The sequence below is a fragment of the Trichogramma pretiosum genome, unplaced genomic scaffold, assembly GCF_000599845.2.
Source record: "Trichogramma pretiosum strain Unisexual culture from Peru unplaced genomic scaffold, Tpre_2.0 scaffold2, whole genome shotgun sequence".
NCBI classification, from domain to species: Eukaryota; Metazoa; Arthropoda; class Insecta; order Hymenoptera; family Trichogrammatidae; genus Trichogramma; species Trichogramma pretiosum.
Window position 1 is genome coordinate 847,454 of NW_019641687.1, and position 14,564 is coordinate 862,017.

The 14,564-nt window shown below is 32.5% G+C and overlaps 5 protein-coding genes across 8 annotated transcripts; 1 reads left to right on the forward strand and 4 right to left on the reverse strand.

Annotated features, from left to right (window-relative positions):
- Positions 1-93: 93 nt before the first annotated feature.
- On the reverse strand, positions 94-3,250 carry LOC106655215 (putative RNA polymerase II subunit B1 CTD phosphatase RPAP2). Of its 3 annotated transcripts, none has more exons than XM_023461299.1 (7): positions 3,189-3,250; positions 2,792-3,110; positions 2,578-2,692; positions 817-2,502; positions 597-754; positions 349-531; positions 94-267 (listed from the first exon to the last, which is right to left on the reverse strand). In XM_023461299.1, the coding sequence occupies exons 2-7, from the start codon at positions 2,836-2,838 to the stop codon at positions 129-131; spliced, it is 2,328 nt and encodes a 775-aa protein (XP_023317067.1). In that variant the 5' UTR covers positions 2,839-3,110; positions 3,189-3,250; the 3' UTR covers positions 94-128. The 3 variants fall into 3 exon arrangements, with proteins under 3 accessions (XP_023317067.1, XP_023317066.1, XP_014230976.1); XM_023461298.1 differs by having other exon boundaries at positions 3,185-3,250; XM_014375490.2 differs by having other exon boundaries at positions 3,175-3,247.
- A 9-nt stretch (positions 3,251-3,259) lies between these two features.
- Positions 3,260-7,226, forward strand: LOC106655218 (protein ABHD16A). Of its 2 annotated transcripts, none has more exons than XM_014375493.2 (11): positions 3,260-3,493; positions 4,445-4,498; positions 4,709-5,025; positions 5,109-5,260; positions 5,329-5,443; positions 5,511-5,646; positions 5,718-5,882; positions 5,945-6,072; positions 6,142-6,341; positions 6,414-6,565; positions 6,648-7,226. In XM_014375493.2, exons 1-11 carry the CDS (start codon positions 3,404-3,406, stop codon positions 6,759-6,761), a joined length of 1,623 nt encoding a protein of 540 aa, XP_014230979.1. In that variant the 5' UTR covers positions 3,260-3,403; the 3' UTR covers positions 6,762-7,226. The 2 variants fall into 2 exon arrangements, with proteins under 2 accessions (XP_014230979.1, XP_014230980.1); XM_014375494.2 differs by having other exon boundaries at positions 3,261-3,475.
- A 93-nt stretch (positions 7,227-7,319) lies between these two features.
- On the reverse strand, positions 7,320-9,961 carry LOC106655217 (ran GTPase-activating protein 1-like). Its single transcript, XM_014375492.2, has 4 exons — positions 9,627-9,961; positions 8,131-9,380; positions 7,821-8,036; positions 7,320-7,747 (listed from the first exon to the last, which is right to left on the reverse strand). The coding sequence occupies exons 1-4, from the start codon at positions 9,742-9,744 to the stop codon at positions 7,529-7,531; spliced, it is 1,803 nt and encodes a 600-aa protein (XP_014230978.1). The 5' UTR covers positions 9,745-9,961; the 3' UTR covers positions 7,320-7,528.
- Positions 9,962-10,480: 519 nt separating this feature from the next.
- LOC106655146 (ran GTPase-activating protein 1-like) lies at positions 10,481-11,919 on the reverse strand. Its single transcript, XM_014375368.2, has 2 exons — positions 11,450-11,919; positions 10,481-11,364 (listed from the first exon to the last, which is right to left on the reverse strand). Exons 1-2 carry the CDS (start codon positions 11,523-11,525, stop codon positions 10,589-10,591), a joined length of 852 nt encoding a protein of 283 aa, XP_014230854.1. The 5' UTR covers positions 11,526-11,919; the 3' UTR covers positions 10,481-10,588.
- Positions 11,920-11,984: 65 nt separating this feature from the next.
- LOC106655145 (ran GTPase-activating protein 1-like) lies at positions 11,985-13,219 on the reverse strand. Its single transcript, XM_014375367.2, has 2 exons — positions 12,939-13,219; positions 11,985-12,842 (listed from the first exon to the last, which is right to left on the reverse strand). Exons 1-2 carry the CDS (start codon positions 13,066-13,068, stop codon positions 12,064-12,066), a joined length of 909 nt encoding a protein of 302 aa, XP_014230853.1. The 5' UTR covers positions 13,069-13,219; the 3' UTR covers positions 11,985-12,063.
- Between the last annotated feature and the right edge of the window lie 1,345 nt (positions 13,220-14,564).

A 14,564-nucleotide genomic window follows, 5' to 3' on the forward strand; every position in this document is an offset into this window, starting at 1 on the left:
TTTTTTAGCGTGAAATTTAACACGATCAGCATATCATCACTTATTTTTTTACACTATCAAAGTTTTTAAAATATATTAAAATTAAAGACGTAGTCAAATTTAATAATAAGATCTATCTTTTAAAAGTTTCATCTTGTATTTAAGGAATTGACAAAATATGTCAAATAGTTAGCTTCTAATTGATATGAAGTCAAAATCATAGTAAGATACATTTTAGCTTGCTGAGTTGAAAGAAATTTCAGAAGCCAAGAGTCCAACAAACTGATCCTAAAAAAATGTTTAATAATATTATTATTCATACTACTCTTTTATCATTTTTGTGCAAGATATTACTTTTATGGAACTTACATTTTTATTATTATAAGTCCTACTAAAGTCCATTCAGCAGTTTTGAAGATTATATTTTTAGCAGACAAAGCAAATGTGTGCACAAGTGCTTTAACAATCTTGCTTTTAGCACTAGTATATTTTAAACTTGTTCTGATTGATGCTTCAGAATTACCTCCTAAGGTTCGCAGAAGTTCCGGCAATCTTAAAAAAAAATTTCAATTTGAATGTGTACAAAAATTTCTCTGCGTAATATAATTTTTTCTTACATGTGGTCAAGTTTTTCGCAAAATATTTTTCTTCTCAATGCCTGGGGTGCATGTGCTTCAGTCAAAGGTACAAATGTATTAGTATCTTCAACTGTTTCTTCCGAGGGAGATGGTTCATATTCATCAAAGGTAAGCTTACCTTGATAAAATGCTCTGACCTGTAGCAAAATAAGTAGTAGTTTAAATATCAATTTGTATGAAGTATATTTCAAAATTTTACCTTGATATCAATTTTCTGTCCTTCTTCTTTTAAAATAGAATAATGTGGAGCTGGTTTTAAATTTGGCTTTGCAAGACACTTTTCATCTTCCAATTCATCATCAAACTGTAATTTATTCAATTTTTTACACAAGATAGAATATTTTTCTTGCCTTTCAATCATTTCAATAGCTTTTTGTTTGATAGATTCATCCCCAAAAAGGAAATTTTTAGTTTCTTCTTGAACCCACTCATGAAAACTAATTTCTACTCTTTTCGCTAAACTTGAAGTAAAGGTAGCATCGAGCTCTGAGCGTTTTTTCTTTTTTTTTGTTTTTGTTTGATTTATTTTATCTTTTTTTTTAGTCAATAATTGATCAACAATAATTTTTTCATCATTAACTGTATTAATGGATTTATTATTTGGATTGTTTTCATCATTATTATTTGCTATTTCATCTGTAACACTGTCTTTTTTTATTTTTGATGCAAGCTGTGCCTCTAAATTGCATGAATTATTCATTTCTTGAGTTACTAATTTATTTGCTTCCACAGATGGTGAGCAATGTGAATCAAAGTCATTAGATGTCTTTAAATTTTCTTTGTCTTTACTTGGCGGAGTATCAAATGATGACAAAATTTTTTCATACATGTCAGTACTTTCTTCATAAATGACATTTTCATCATCTTCTGAAGTTTGACCAATTGTGTCATTGTCACTACTTTCTCCAATATGAATTTGCTCTTCGTTATCATAGTAATCAGATTCACTTTCTAAAGTATTTTCATTTTGTAAAGAGCTTTCCAAATCATTTTTATCTGAACTTGTGTGTAAATGATGATCATTTTGAACGACATCGTCAGAATTATTATTTACAGCATAAATTGTTTGTTCAACTAGATCATCGTCTGAATCATTATTTATTACATCATTTTGGGACTCAATTTTTGTAGCAATTTGATTTTGTTTTTGATTTTCCTCTTTCTGTGTTTGGTCATCAGTAAAATAAACATGCTGTTCGAGTACTTCGTCATCTGATGATTCATTATCCTGAAAATCATTTATGGGTTCAGCAAAATGTACTCTTTTTTTCTTTGTATTATTATTTCTTTTCGATGCTAATTCATCATTTGCCTGAATGTCATTTGAAAAATTTTCTGCTCTGTTTATTTTGTTTTTCTCATCATTCAAACTTTTGTTTTCAGATGTTGTATTATTTTCTGCACTAACATCTTCAGTAGCACTATGTTTGTTATCATCATTCTTATCAATATTTTTAAGAGCCTCTAATACAAATTGTTCTAAATTTCCAGTAGCTTGTTCCTCAAGTGTTTCAGAATACGTCACGTTATTTTCTTCTGCATCATTTGTGGATGAATTATTATTAAAGCTTATCTCATCATGATTGATTATTAAGTTATCATTTTTGTTTAGAATTGTAAAATTAGGGATCTTTTCTTTTTCCCTTGCCCATAGAGGGCTAGTTAACATCTGTTCAAGTAGATAATTGGATGCTCCATAACAATTTGAAGAACAAAAATTTTTTCTTTTTGAAACATCATAAACTTTTTTACTTCTCAAACAAATACGATATTGCTGCTTAATTGTCTCTGTTAATGGATTTGAACAAAGAATATAGCCACACAACTTAGATATAGCACGCTCTTCAATGACATCTTCCATGTGACATCTACTAATATTTTTCAACTAAAAAAAAACCATAAGAGATTATTTTAATCAAATAACAAAATTTAATATTCAAAAAATATGTAAGCAACTAACATTTTTTAAAAGCCATTCATGATCAATGTCTGGCTCCAGTAGTTGCTCAACAATTTTCAATGCTTGTGAATCAAATTTCTTTTGTTTTGATTGAGCTAACAAAATTTCTTCTCGCCTGTAAATAAAGTAAATTTTTTAATTGCCATAAAGAAAGAAAAACTGTCAATACTTCACTACAAAGCTAGAATTAAATTGTGTTAGTTCACAAACTTACGACAAGTTTCCTTTCTTTTTGGGGCTCCGACTTCTTGATCTCTGCATTTTGAAGGTATTTTTGATTTAACAAGTTAAACAATTTTCAACATTTAAATCATACACGATTTAAGAACTGCATTAATCGTTACGGGAGAAAACAGCAAAGCACAAATGATAGGGTCAGTCACAGTCAATTGCTCCGAGTCGAATGTTGATTGTTAACAATGTGAACTGTATTTATCCTCAAAATTCAGACGTCGTCTGTCTTATAAAGCCTCGACTGTCGACTGCACTCGAGAGCATGCAGCGCACCAAGTTTTTCTAGGCACATCGAAAATCTAAAGGTAACATACATCGGTTGAGAGCGTCGATTCGCTACTACTACTAGAGTGCTAGTCATACCTTAACCTACCCACCGTCAATGATTGAAAATAAAACCGCAGACTTATAAGCGTCTCTAGTGGCAGACAGTGCAGACTACACGCAAACGCGAAAGCAGTAACCAAAACACACGCAGCACACGCGTCAGCTCTTGATGAAATTGGACGGAATTGTCGTCGTTTCATGTCGAAGCCCGACAAATTTCAAAGTTTCAGTTTGCAGTGAGCTCCGATTCGGGTGAAATTGGATCATGTCACCGATCAGGACTCTGTGGCAGTGCGCCCTGAGTCCACGGCTTTACAAATACTACGAAGTCTCATGGGTAGGGCGTCTTATCGACGTGCGTATTAAGTACCCGCATTCAATTTTTAGCACGCCAAACGCTCGATAACGTTGCTAAACGAAATGAATTTTTAATTTAATATTTATAGCTTGATTGTGTCGCAGTCCTTTCGTTTAGCAACAAGCGTTAATCAATCTTTTTATCTGTAACAATATCTGTGGTGAAAAGGCCTAACGAGATAACTCCATTTTTCGTGTTTTCGAGAGAAACGCGTTTTAAGTTGCGCACGAGGGCCTAGCTAGACGCGGACGACTAAAGATCTGTACCTATATTATTTTTACCTATTATGAGGTATCTTTTGAACTATGTACTTGTGAAATTGAAAGACGCATCATAGTGATGATACGGAGCAAAAAATATGGACTTATCTCGTTAGCCCTTTCCCCGCTTAGCAGATAAGTCCACTTTTAGCAGTCACACTTTTTTCAATATCGATAATTTCGCTTATTTGGTAATAAAAACCTCAAGTAATGATTTTTCATTGATAAAATAGCTCATTTAACGTTATACTGGTGTCAGATCTCAAATCTTGCAACGAAAAAAGGCCACACTGAAAATCGCGAAAATGGCCCCTCGCGTATCAAATGTACCAATCATATAGTGAAATTCACAACATTCGAAGAGTGTGAGAGCCATTTGTATGTTGGAATATCATTTTCTTCCATTTTCAAATCAATCTAGACTCTTTATCGTATTTTGGAGCTCGCAAAGGTGGACTTATCTCGTTTGGCCGGGAATCGTTTGCAGCGAAATGGACTTATCTCGTTAGGCACGGTGTTATATTGAACGATAGGTGCTCTTTTCAGCTTTTGTGACACTTGTACCTTAAAGTAGACATAACATATAGGTAATTCATGTCATAAACTCGATTTCGAAAAAAATGGAATTATCTCGTTAGTCCTTTCCACCACAGAATATTAATTCAATTATTGTCGTTTACTCTTTCAGAAACCATATGAAGCGCAGCGATTAGAAAGATGGGGAGATCACGTAGTTTTTTCGGTGAGCTGAATTTCTAAAGTATTTGTGGGACGGTTTCGATTAACTGGATGACATTTTGTTCCTATTAATCATATACGTATTGGAATAACAACAATAATAAGAACTAAACAATAATAACAACAGAAATATGATATTAGTTTCCTAAAATTTGTTGTGACAAGCACTTTTTATGTTAATACTGAAGTTCAACATTTATTTTCTCATTTTTAGCTTGTAACAGCTTGGTCTCTAACTATCTATGCCATTCCTCTAATAATCATAGCCATGTACAGAAGAGGCTCACCTTTGGCAGATGCTATGACAATAACTCAATTAATGACTGGAGCTGGAATTATTTTAGTTACGTCTTTGATGGCAAGAGGATACTCCAGAGCAAAGAATCCAACTTATATGAAATTCATGAAAGTGTTAGATGACGCCAAATCAAATTACAATAATGAAACTAAGCAAGAGTTAAATAAATTTGATTTTGAATTTTGGGCATGGCCAATTGATTTCAATGTATCTACTATACCTATTACAGAAAAGTTTGTATTTAAAATAATAATACCATTAATATTAAGTTTTTATTTGAAAAAAATAATTGAAATGTTGCTATTTAATTATGTAGGACTGATGTTAGTACTAATAGTTCTAGTTATCGAAGGAAACAATCTGCTATTCTAGCAGTACCATGTAAAATTGCTTCATATACAATAGCTCATATGGTTGCTCAAAAGTTGATTTATCCTGGCAGTGTGTCACTTGTAAATTTAGCAATGCGTAAGTCAGTTTTTATTAAAATATATAAATTAATGAATTTTGAAAAAAAAACAGTTTTTTTCATGTAGGTGGAATGTTGTTGCAAGGCAGAACTGATCTCATAAAAATTGGAGCAGAGAGATATAAGCTCTTTACACAAGATAAAAATGAAATTGATGCTATATTTTTAGACCGGAGGCACAAGTAATTACTATGACACTATTTTTAATATTGAAAACAATTACTCAAATTTGTACGATATATTTTGTAGGACAACTAATGGAGCTACATTAGTTATTACTTGTGAAGGAAATTGTGGATTTTATGAAATTGGTATCATATCCACACCTATGAATAAAGGATATTCAGTTTTAGGGTGGAATCACCCAGGTTTCGGTGGTAGTACTGTTAGTCAAATTCTATCTATCTTTGTCTACAAAAAAGTGTTCAAGAAAAGAATCTAATTTAATATTTTTAGGGTGCACCATTTCCTGATCAAGAAAAAAATGCCATAGATTGTGTGATGAAATTTGCAATTCACAAACTTGGATTTGCAGAAAATAAAATAATTATCAATGGTTGGAGTATTGGCGGTTACACAGCTGCTTGGGGTGCTAAACACTACCCTAAAATTCAAAGCCTGGTAAGATAAAATTATTCAATTTTACTGCTAAAATCCAAAAAATTTTGACACAACAATTTCAGTTATTAGATGCTACATTTGATGATATTTTGCCACTGGCGCTAGCAAGAATGCCCGTTTCAATACATCCCTTGGTGAAAAATGTCATAAGAACGCATTTCCATCTTAATGTTGCGAGCCTTCTGAATTCGTATGTATTCGTCGTAACATACTCATACAAAAACAAGCAAATTAATGTCAAATTTAAATATATTTTTAGTTACGATGGCAGAGTTCTTATTATCAGACGAACAGATGATGAAATGATTTGCGTACCAGATAACAGTCTTAAAGGAAATAGAGGTAACAAATTGCTTGAAAAATTGCTGCTCAGGCGTTATCCAAATCTCTTTGTGGATTCTCCAAATTCTTTGAAATATTTGGAGAATCTTCTGTCTGCATCGTCAGCTAGTGAAGGCCGTATGTTGTTTTTTATAAATACAAAATTATAAAAATCGAATATTCTTATAGATGAAACATATTTTGCTCTAGGATTAATATTGAATGAACAAGATGTTGATAAATCACGGTGCGAGGAGTTAATTGCTAATGATATTATTAAAAATAATAATTCAGTGACATATCCTGCAGATCTTGGAACTGGTCTTGATTCACAGACCAAAGTTCAACTTGTGCTGTATTTGGTAAAATTTAGTTATTGAATTCATAAATACCGCTTTTTAAATTGAAAGAAATTTGACTATATTTCATTTTTGTGTTCTGCAGGCAACAGTCTACATGATAGATCAAATATCACAGCATTGTACACCTTTGCATCCAGAACTATTTCAAATTGGGTGGGACCCTAAATCAACAATCAAATCTAAACATCAAGACTAAAACTGTAATGATATCCATATTCAAGGTGAAGTGAGACCAGTGCTTTGAAAAACTCAAATTATTATTGTTTAAAAATGTTGTTCAGATGAGCATTAACACACATGACCATTATAAGTTTAATGTTTAAATTCAACAAATGGTGTTTCATGTGAAACATGATAAAGATAAACTATATTTAAAAACATGCTTAATAAGTACTGCTATAAATACTTATAAAATTTACATGCAACAAAATTATGGTGAGAGGAAACAAAATTCATTCATAATTTATGAAATGATTATAACAAGTCTAGCCTATAAAAATTCTACAAGAATATCAGAAAAAGTGATAGTAGGGTTTAATGGCATAAAATTAATGTTGTGTTAATTTTAAAATTAATTTAATTTTTAATCCATCTTCAGACACTTTTACATTTTGTTCTCGTTACTTTGTTAATACACTTTTTTACACAAGTACAGAGGAGATCAATGCATTAATAGAATGTAGAAAAAAAATTTTGTTTTATTATGACTCTTCTTATTTATTATCTAAAAATCAACATTAATAAAAAGAAGAAGATTTATTACAAACAATTACGAATTATTAAAAATACCTGTTATTACTCCAAAATTTGAAAAAAATATGTTTTGAGTGTTTTGTGTACACTTGCTTGGTCAATTTTTCTTTTCTTTTCTAATTAAATATACATGCTCATATTCATTTTTTATTTGGATTTACAATGTACAAATTAAAATTAAAATTAGAAATCATTTAGCACCTCTATAAGTTACGTGCTTTGAATCTGGTCCAGTGCTGATTTAAGTGAGCTTTTAGATTCTTGATAAGGATCTACTACTCGAGTTCTACTTGGTTTCATTGATTTTTCAATGAAAACTTTGAGAGAATCTCTGGTTTGCTGTGTGAAGAAATCTTTTTGACAAATTTTTTCCAATGCCTTGAAGCAGCCTTCTAAATTCCAGTCAGTTCTCATCTTTTTATCTTCACCCTGTCAAAAAAATATTTTTTAATTGATTTAACAAAATTAACATTTGAATTTCCATTTGAAGAACATTACTCACTTTGAGAAGACCCAAATTCACAAGTAGTGAATTGTTCAAACTGTAAAGCTGATTATTTTTTGTTACAAATTCAAATAATTCTTTGTATAATCGATCTGTAACTATTTCAGCAGGTATCCTGACATCCATGTACCCACTGGCATAAAGAGCAGATACTTTCATGATCAATTTAACGCTTTCATTTATAAAATCTTCAGTTTCAGCTTTTAAAATTCCCTTTAAATTGGAAAAATATTGTGAAAATTTCATTTTTATCAATTTCATGAAATTTTTTTATTCCTACTTTGTTTTTTATGTTATTTATACTCACTTGTAAATAATCTGAAAATGCTTGTGCTTTATCATTTTGAATGAATAAGAAATTTTCTCCTGTTGGAGCTTTCAAGAAATCTTGAATGGAAACCACTTTGAGAGAGCTAGTATTTTCATTCTTACTAGTATTAGGATTCTCTTCCACAGTATCATAATCTTCGGATTCACTTTTGGTCTCATCGTTTTCAGTGGCTTCTTCTTCTTCTTCTTCTTCTTCTTCTTCTTCTTCCTCCTGATTTTCACTGTTTTCTTCATCGCTATCTTCTTCTTCATCTTCATCCATAGAACCTAATGCTTGTATTTTATCATTTTCTTTAAGAATGCTGACAAGTTCTTCTCTTCCCAAATTGCCAAATACATTACCATCGAGTATAAGAGAAGCTAATTGTGTTTTATCACTCATTGCCTCAGCTATTACAGAAGCAGCTCGACACTTAATTTCATTGAAACTTAGATTAATTTCAGTCAATGAAGGATATGATCCTTGTTTGAGAGCTTCAGCTAAAGCTATAGCACCACGAGTTTTCAATAAGCAATCTCCTAAATTTAACTGCTCAAGGCAATTGAAATTGTGCAAAATATTAGCTATTTCTACAGCTCCTCTTGGACCAACAGTGTTATCATTAAGGTTCAAGATTCGAAGACCTTTGTTGACAGATAAACCGTTAGCTAAAGCGGATATACCGACATGGTAAATACCATTCTGAGGCATCACAACTTCTTCTAAAGTTTTTAAAGTCTTAAATACTTCAGACAAAACAGTAGCACCTTCATTTTCTAATCTGTTTCTTCCAGCTATAAATACTTTGAGTCCCAAGGGTTTGCCAGTTTCTTTGAGACTATTGCTGTTACAATCAAGCAAAGCTTTAGCCAGCAATTTTCCACCCGATATACCAAGACCATTGTTGTTAAGTCTAAGTTGTTGTAAAGTATAACAAGGACTAGAACTAAGTAATGATGCTAACCCTTTTACACCAATAGGTCCAAAGGCATTGTCACTAAGATCAAGCTCAACTAATTGAGTTTTAGCAGCACATAAACCACGGCCCAAATGTTCTAGGGCTACTGGAATTTCATCTTTCATTCGACCTGTGAACAAATCCTTCCAAAGAGCTCTCTTCAAGTTAGTTCCATGTTTTTCAATGGCCTTAGATAAACCTTTTGCAGCATCTGGACCAAGAGTATTTCCTTCCAAATCCAAAAACTGCATATTACCACATTTTTCAATTGCATCAGCAACTTGTTTGACTGTAAATTACAATTTTTTGTAAATGTTTTAATTATTATTCCTTATAAACTATTGAACAAGAATAAAATAAAATTTAAATAAGCGATTCAATTGAAATATTTTTCTTGTAGTCGTGATACATAGAAGATATTTAGCTCATTTAGTAAAGCAGGTTATATTGCAAATTTAATACAAACGAATTATAACAAATAAAATATTGAAGCGACCACTAGTATTGAAAAAAACCTTCTAGCATCATTACTCACCATCATCCTCGCTGTTTAGTTTTAATGATTTGCCGGCAAAAGACACGCCGGTACCTTCGGTCTTTTGGCTAGACTCATTCAACGTACTGCTCAAAGTGTTGAAATCAAAACTCGCCATTATTGAATCTTTGCAGATTTGACAGATTCAGAAACTAACGGCTCCGTTGAGTGCGTAATTACGAGTAAGGTAAATAAACAATCGACTGTATTTTATCAATAAGCGAGAAAAATAATGCAGCTGAAAGGATCACACCGTCCTCCGACGCTCGTTTTTGTAACGGCTGCTGTGCCGCTGAAGCCTGTGATACGCGGGAAATTGGCTTGAATGAATATGTGCAGTGTGTGTGTATGTGTAGTACAAATCTGCGCACATACTTCATATCGCATGTGATGTCATAACCAGTGTATTCCATTCTCGCATGATGCGGGTCGCAACTCGCAAGTCGCAACTCGCAACTCGCATCTACAGTCGGATCCTTTGGGTATTTGGATGGATTCGATTAAACCAAAGTACCTCCTGAAATAATTTTTGAATTCGGGTCTGTCTGAAGTTAAATCTCAAATGTTTTACATCGAATTAATATTTAATTTATATATTGAGGGATAATGAAAAATTAAAAAAATGAAAAATTAGGGATAAGACAAATTTTAATGAATAGAATCATATTTTTTTAACGATCATTTTTATTTTATATACAATATATCAAACAGACTTAATGCACTAGAGATTAAAATTAATGATATAATCATAAATTAACATTATAAATTTTAAAAATTCAACAAATAACAATAAATGTTAGCAAAAAGTAATTAACATTAATCTAATTATTTTTATATACATTTAAAGATAGGACAGATATTTTGGCTCATTTAAAGATATTTTAATCACAGATAGTTAATAGTCTAAATCACAGAAAATTGGCATGAAATATTTAAGAACAAAAATGTATGTAGCACAAGGATTATTTGCACATGCCAAGAGCTTCACTTATTAAATCTTCACCTTTAGAAGTTAATTTATTTCCTGAAAGTGTCAATATCTGAAGATGAAGAAAGTAAGGTATTATTTTAGCAAGTGCCTGGATACTTTCAAAACTAAGATTATTATTGTTAAAATCCAATACCCTGATACCTGGATTGACTGATAAGCTATCGATTATTGCTAACATACCTAGATCACCAATTTTATTTTTAGGTAGGCTAAGTTCTTCTAAACTCTTGATAGTTTTAAATACTTTTGCTAATGCTATGGCACTTTCATCATCAAGATAATTTTTACCAGCCTCAAATACTTTTAATTCTAAGGGACGGGTGGTTTCTTTCATGCTGTTTGCATGACACTCCAAAAGAGCTTGTGCTATTTTTTTACCACTGAAGGAATTAAGAGAGTTGTAATTGAGTTTAAGAGTATTAAGAGTATAACAAGTGGATGAACACAATAAACAAACTAAAGATTGAATGCCAATTGATGTATCAATTGAATTATCACTGATATCTAACTCTGTAAGGTGTGCTTGTGACAAGCTTAGTCCCAAACTTATGTGTTTTAATGAGATTGGGATTTCAGTTTTAGAGAATCTTTTAAATGTGCCATTCAACTGGACACTCTTCAATTGAGCACCATTTCTTTGAAGAGCTTGGGATATAGCTTGAGCTAATTGTACTCCTATCTTCACATTCTTTAAAATCAGGTACTGCATGTTTTCACACTTTTCGATCTCAAGTGCAATTTCTTCAGCTAAAAAATGACAAATAGAAGTAAAACTTGTGAATCAATTTTACTAAAAAATCAAATGTAAATTAAGCACTATTACTATACTCACGATTAACATTAGAATTAGCGTCAAGCTGAAAATCTAGAGAAACTCCATTGACGGATTGTTGATAGCTTGAATCCATCTTAAAAGATTGTTTGAGAGCTTCAAATAAAAAGCAACCAAAAATTCTTCATAATCGGGTAGAGGTTTTAAAAAAGGCATAAATAATTATGATACGAAATCAACTAGTTCAGAAAATGCAAGGCACACGTGTAAAAAGAGGATCATTTTGACGTTCGTTAAAAGCACAAACAAACTAAAGTCATAAAGTAGCAAATGCATGCGCAATGTTTGTAAATATAAGGTTATCTTAGTTGGGTCGACCTATAGTGAACCCGATACGAGAGGAAACGCAGTAAAGCGCAGAATCGGTGATGCGTCTACAAACAAGTTCGGTAGGCATCAAATAACGAGGGTACGTAAAATGGATCATTTTTATTATTTGTTTATGAAACAGTTGAAATTTTCAACGAACATAGAGGTAACAATAAGACAAATAAATATTACATAAAAGCCAACGTAACAATATAAAAAATGTTTATAATTTAAAAAAATTATAATTGCTAACATAATGCGCAAATCGAAATAAATAAAAAACAAAAATGCTTGAATAACGGGGCTCAATTGTTGAGTGTATCCAATTCAAGACCGAGAGCTTGACCAATTAAATCACTGCCGGCAGTGGTCAAAGTATTACCTAGGAGTCTGAGTACTTGAAGCTGCTTGAGATCCGGCAAGACCTCGGCCAGTGCCTTGGCACCCTGCAAGCCGATCTTGTTGTTATTGAGATTTAAAATCTTCAAATTGGGATTCTCGAGCAAGCTGCGGGCGAGCGCCGCGACCCCCAAGTTGCCGATCTTGTTTCGCTCGAGTCGCAGCTCCTCCAAGCTCCGCATTCGCTTGAACGCCTCGGCCAGTTCGGCGACGCTCTCGTCGTCGAACTTGTTTTGTGCCGCCTCGAACACGTGCAGACTCATGGAGCCGTTCATATTGCCGTTGGGGTCGGTCAGCATGGCCTTGGCCAGACACTTGGCGCCGTCCTCGCCCAGGTGGTTCTGATTCAGCTTGAGGACGCGCAGATTCAAGCAGCAGGTCGAGGTGAGCAGTTTGCACACGGCCTCCATGCCCCTGGGCCCGAGGTTGTTCTCGCTGAAGTCGAGCTCGGTCAGGTAGGCGTCCGCCAGGCAGATGCCGTGGCTCAGCCGCATCATGGCCGTGTCCAGATCGTCTTCCTTGAGCTTTTTCAAAGTGCCGGGCCAGTGCAGATTTTTCAAGTGACGCCCCGACTTCTCGAGCGCCTCAGCTATTCCCCCAGCCGTATCGACGCTTATCTTCATCCCTCGCAGGTCCAGCACCTGCATATTTTCGCACTGTTCGATGGCATCGGTTATTCTTTTTACTGCAACGTATAATTTTTTTTTTTCGTTAAATTTCTCGGGGTTTTCTCATGTTACACGATGAGAAGAAATCACTGTTTCGCATTAGATCAACTTACGGCCTTTATGCGTATTTACTCTTGTTATAGGGGTCTCGACGAAGGAGACCGTTTTTTCTGGTTGCTCGTTAATCGAATCGTCATCTTGGCTACTAGCACGGACAATTTCACCTTGAAATATCCCCGACATGCTGTGGATACTTTATTATTTTATCGTTAAACAGTACACCTACTCCATCGATTTTTGGCCTCATAAATTTACGTATATACTGATTTATCGAGCTTAGACTACTGTCGGTTGACTCTAGTTTGTTTACGTTTCTGTGGGTCTATAATACTATATACTGAAAATCCTCGGTAAGTTTATAATTATTAGTTCACGCAATTGAACCAAATACATAAGATTAATTAAAAACAAATGAGAAATGTTTTAAATCTTTAACGAATTAATTAGTTTCAAAAGATACATAAAAAACACTTAAAATACAATCAAAATATGTTGCAACAAACTAAGAAATGATATTAATTTCTTTGTCTAATTGCAAACACTTCCTGATGTTACAATACTAATAGATTGATCTTTATAGTTCGTAAGAGGATTATTGATATTTAAAAAAGAGCTGCTTTTATTATCTTGAAAAATCAGTTTTTGAATTTAAATTTTATTAAAATTTTTGAAAAATTTGGTTTTTCTAATTTCTGAAAATTTAAGAAACACATTGAAAGGTACAGATAAATATGCAGATAATAAATTTGGATTGAAAAAATAAATTAATTTGTATTTTTGAGCTCTGTAAAAGAATTCCTACCAACTTTCATACTTTTTTTGAAAATTACCTATCATTTTTTGTACAATTATTGAATCTTGATTTCATAAAACTAGTTCTCTTCTCTTGTTTCGATGATAAGTATATAAATGTTATTTTCTTCTTGTTTCTTTCAAGCTTTTTGAATTCACTTGTTAAATTAGCGTAAAATATATTTAAAAAATTAAAATATCGATAACGGCACAAAATAACAATCCAGATGTTTGATTTTCATACTTTTATTTCCTCAACCATTAATTTTATTATTTCTTTTTTTTTTAATGTAATAATCAAATCTTTGTTATCTATTTTACAGGAAAAACTTACTTTCAGGTGAAATCACCTCCACGTCTGCTCTTTGTCAGACATAAGTAGTGATAAATTTTTTTAAGGTATCATCGAAATCTCCGCGATAAAATCCAACGACGTTTTTATGTACAAAATTTTATTCTTTTACAACTTTCATATTTAGATTTGGACTCTGCAGAAAATTCGACAATTATACGTCTTCATTTGTAAAATAATTTTTACCACTATAGCAAGGTTTGTAATATTAATCAAAAAAATCAAAAAACGTGCAGCGTTATTGCATGCGGATTTACTTGAGACGATTCACTATTAGAAAGGATCTCAACCTCCTTTTCGCCAATGCTAGTATTTGAGTTTATTTCATTGAAATTTACATATAAAAACGTCCATGGCGACAAGAAGGTTAATGTCGAGGAGAGGTAATAGGGTTAACACATTCACAAACACAAAGGATATTTTATAGATATATTTATTGATTACTTAGCATGTAAGAGTATAGAATATATATATGTATTATTTATATATATGTATACCTTACTATCAATTAAATGTTACATGGTAATATATATGC

What these genes read in the sequence shown, in the direction of transcription:
- LOC106655215 (XM_023461299.1), bottom strand. Translation starts at nt 2,838, where the DNA reads ATGCAGAGATCAAGAAGTCGGAGCCCCAAAAAGAAAGGAAACTTGTC. An exon ending in AAAAAGAAAGGAAACTTGTC is followed by an intron (nt 2,693 to 2,791) that starts GTAAGTTTGTGA and finishes CTTTATTTACAG; the next exon opens with GCGAGAAGAAATTTTGTTAG. An exon ending in ATGAATGGCTTTTAAAAAAT is followed by an intron (nt 2,503 to 2,577) that starts GTTAGTTGCTTA and finishes GTTTTTTTTTAG; the next exon opens with TTGAAAAATATTAGTAGATG.
- LOC106655218 (XM_014375493.2), top strand. Translation starts at nt 3,404, where the DNA reads ATGTCACCGATCAGGACTCTGTGGCAGTGCGCCCTGAGTCCACGGCTT. An exon ending in ACTTGTAAATTTAGCAATGC is followed by an intron (nt 5,261 to 5,328) that starts GTAAGTCAGTTT and finishes TTTTTCATGTAG; the next exon opens with GTGGAATGTTGTTGCAAGGC. An exon ending in GTTGCGAGCCTTCTGAATTC is followed by an intron (nt 6,073 to 6,141) that starts GTATGTATTCGT and finishes ATATATTTTTAG; the next exon opens with TTACGATGGCAGAGTTCTTA.
- LOC106655217 (XM_014375492.2), bottom strand. Translation starts at nt 9,744, where the DNA reads ATGGCGAGTTTTGATTTCAACACTTTGAGCAGTACGTTGAATGAGTCT. An exon ending in ACTAAACAGCGAGGATGATG is followed by an intron (nt 9,381 to 9,626) that starts GTGAGTAATGAT and finishes TGTAATTTACAG; the next exon opens with TCAAACAAGTTGCTGATGCA. An exon ending in TGAATTTGGGTCTTCTCAAA is followed by an intron (nt 7,748 to 7,820) that starts GTGAGTAATGTT and finishes TTTTTTTGACAG; the next exon opens with GGTGAAGATAAAAAGATGAG.
- LOC106655146 (XM_014375368.2), bottom strand. Translation starts at nt 11,525, where the DNA reads ATGGATTCAAGCTATCAACAATCCGTCAATGGAGTTTCTCTAGATTTT. An exon ending in CGCTAATTCTAATGTTAATC is followed by an intron (nt 11,365 to 11,449) that starts GTGAGTATAGTA and finishes GTCATTTTTTAG; the next exon opens with CTGAAGAAATTGCACTTGAG.
- LOC106655145 (XM_014375367.2), bottom strand. Translation starts at nt 13,068, where the DNA reads ATGTCGGGGATATTTCAAGGTGAAATTGTCCGTGCTAGTAGCCAAGAT. An exon ending in AGTAAATACGCATAAAGGCC is followed by an intron (nt 12,843 to 12,938) that starts GTAAGTTGATCT and finishes TATACGTTGCAG; the next exon opens with TAAAAAGAATAACCGATGCC.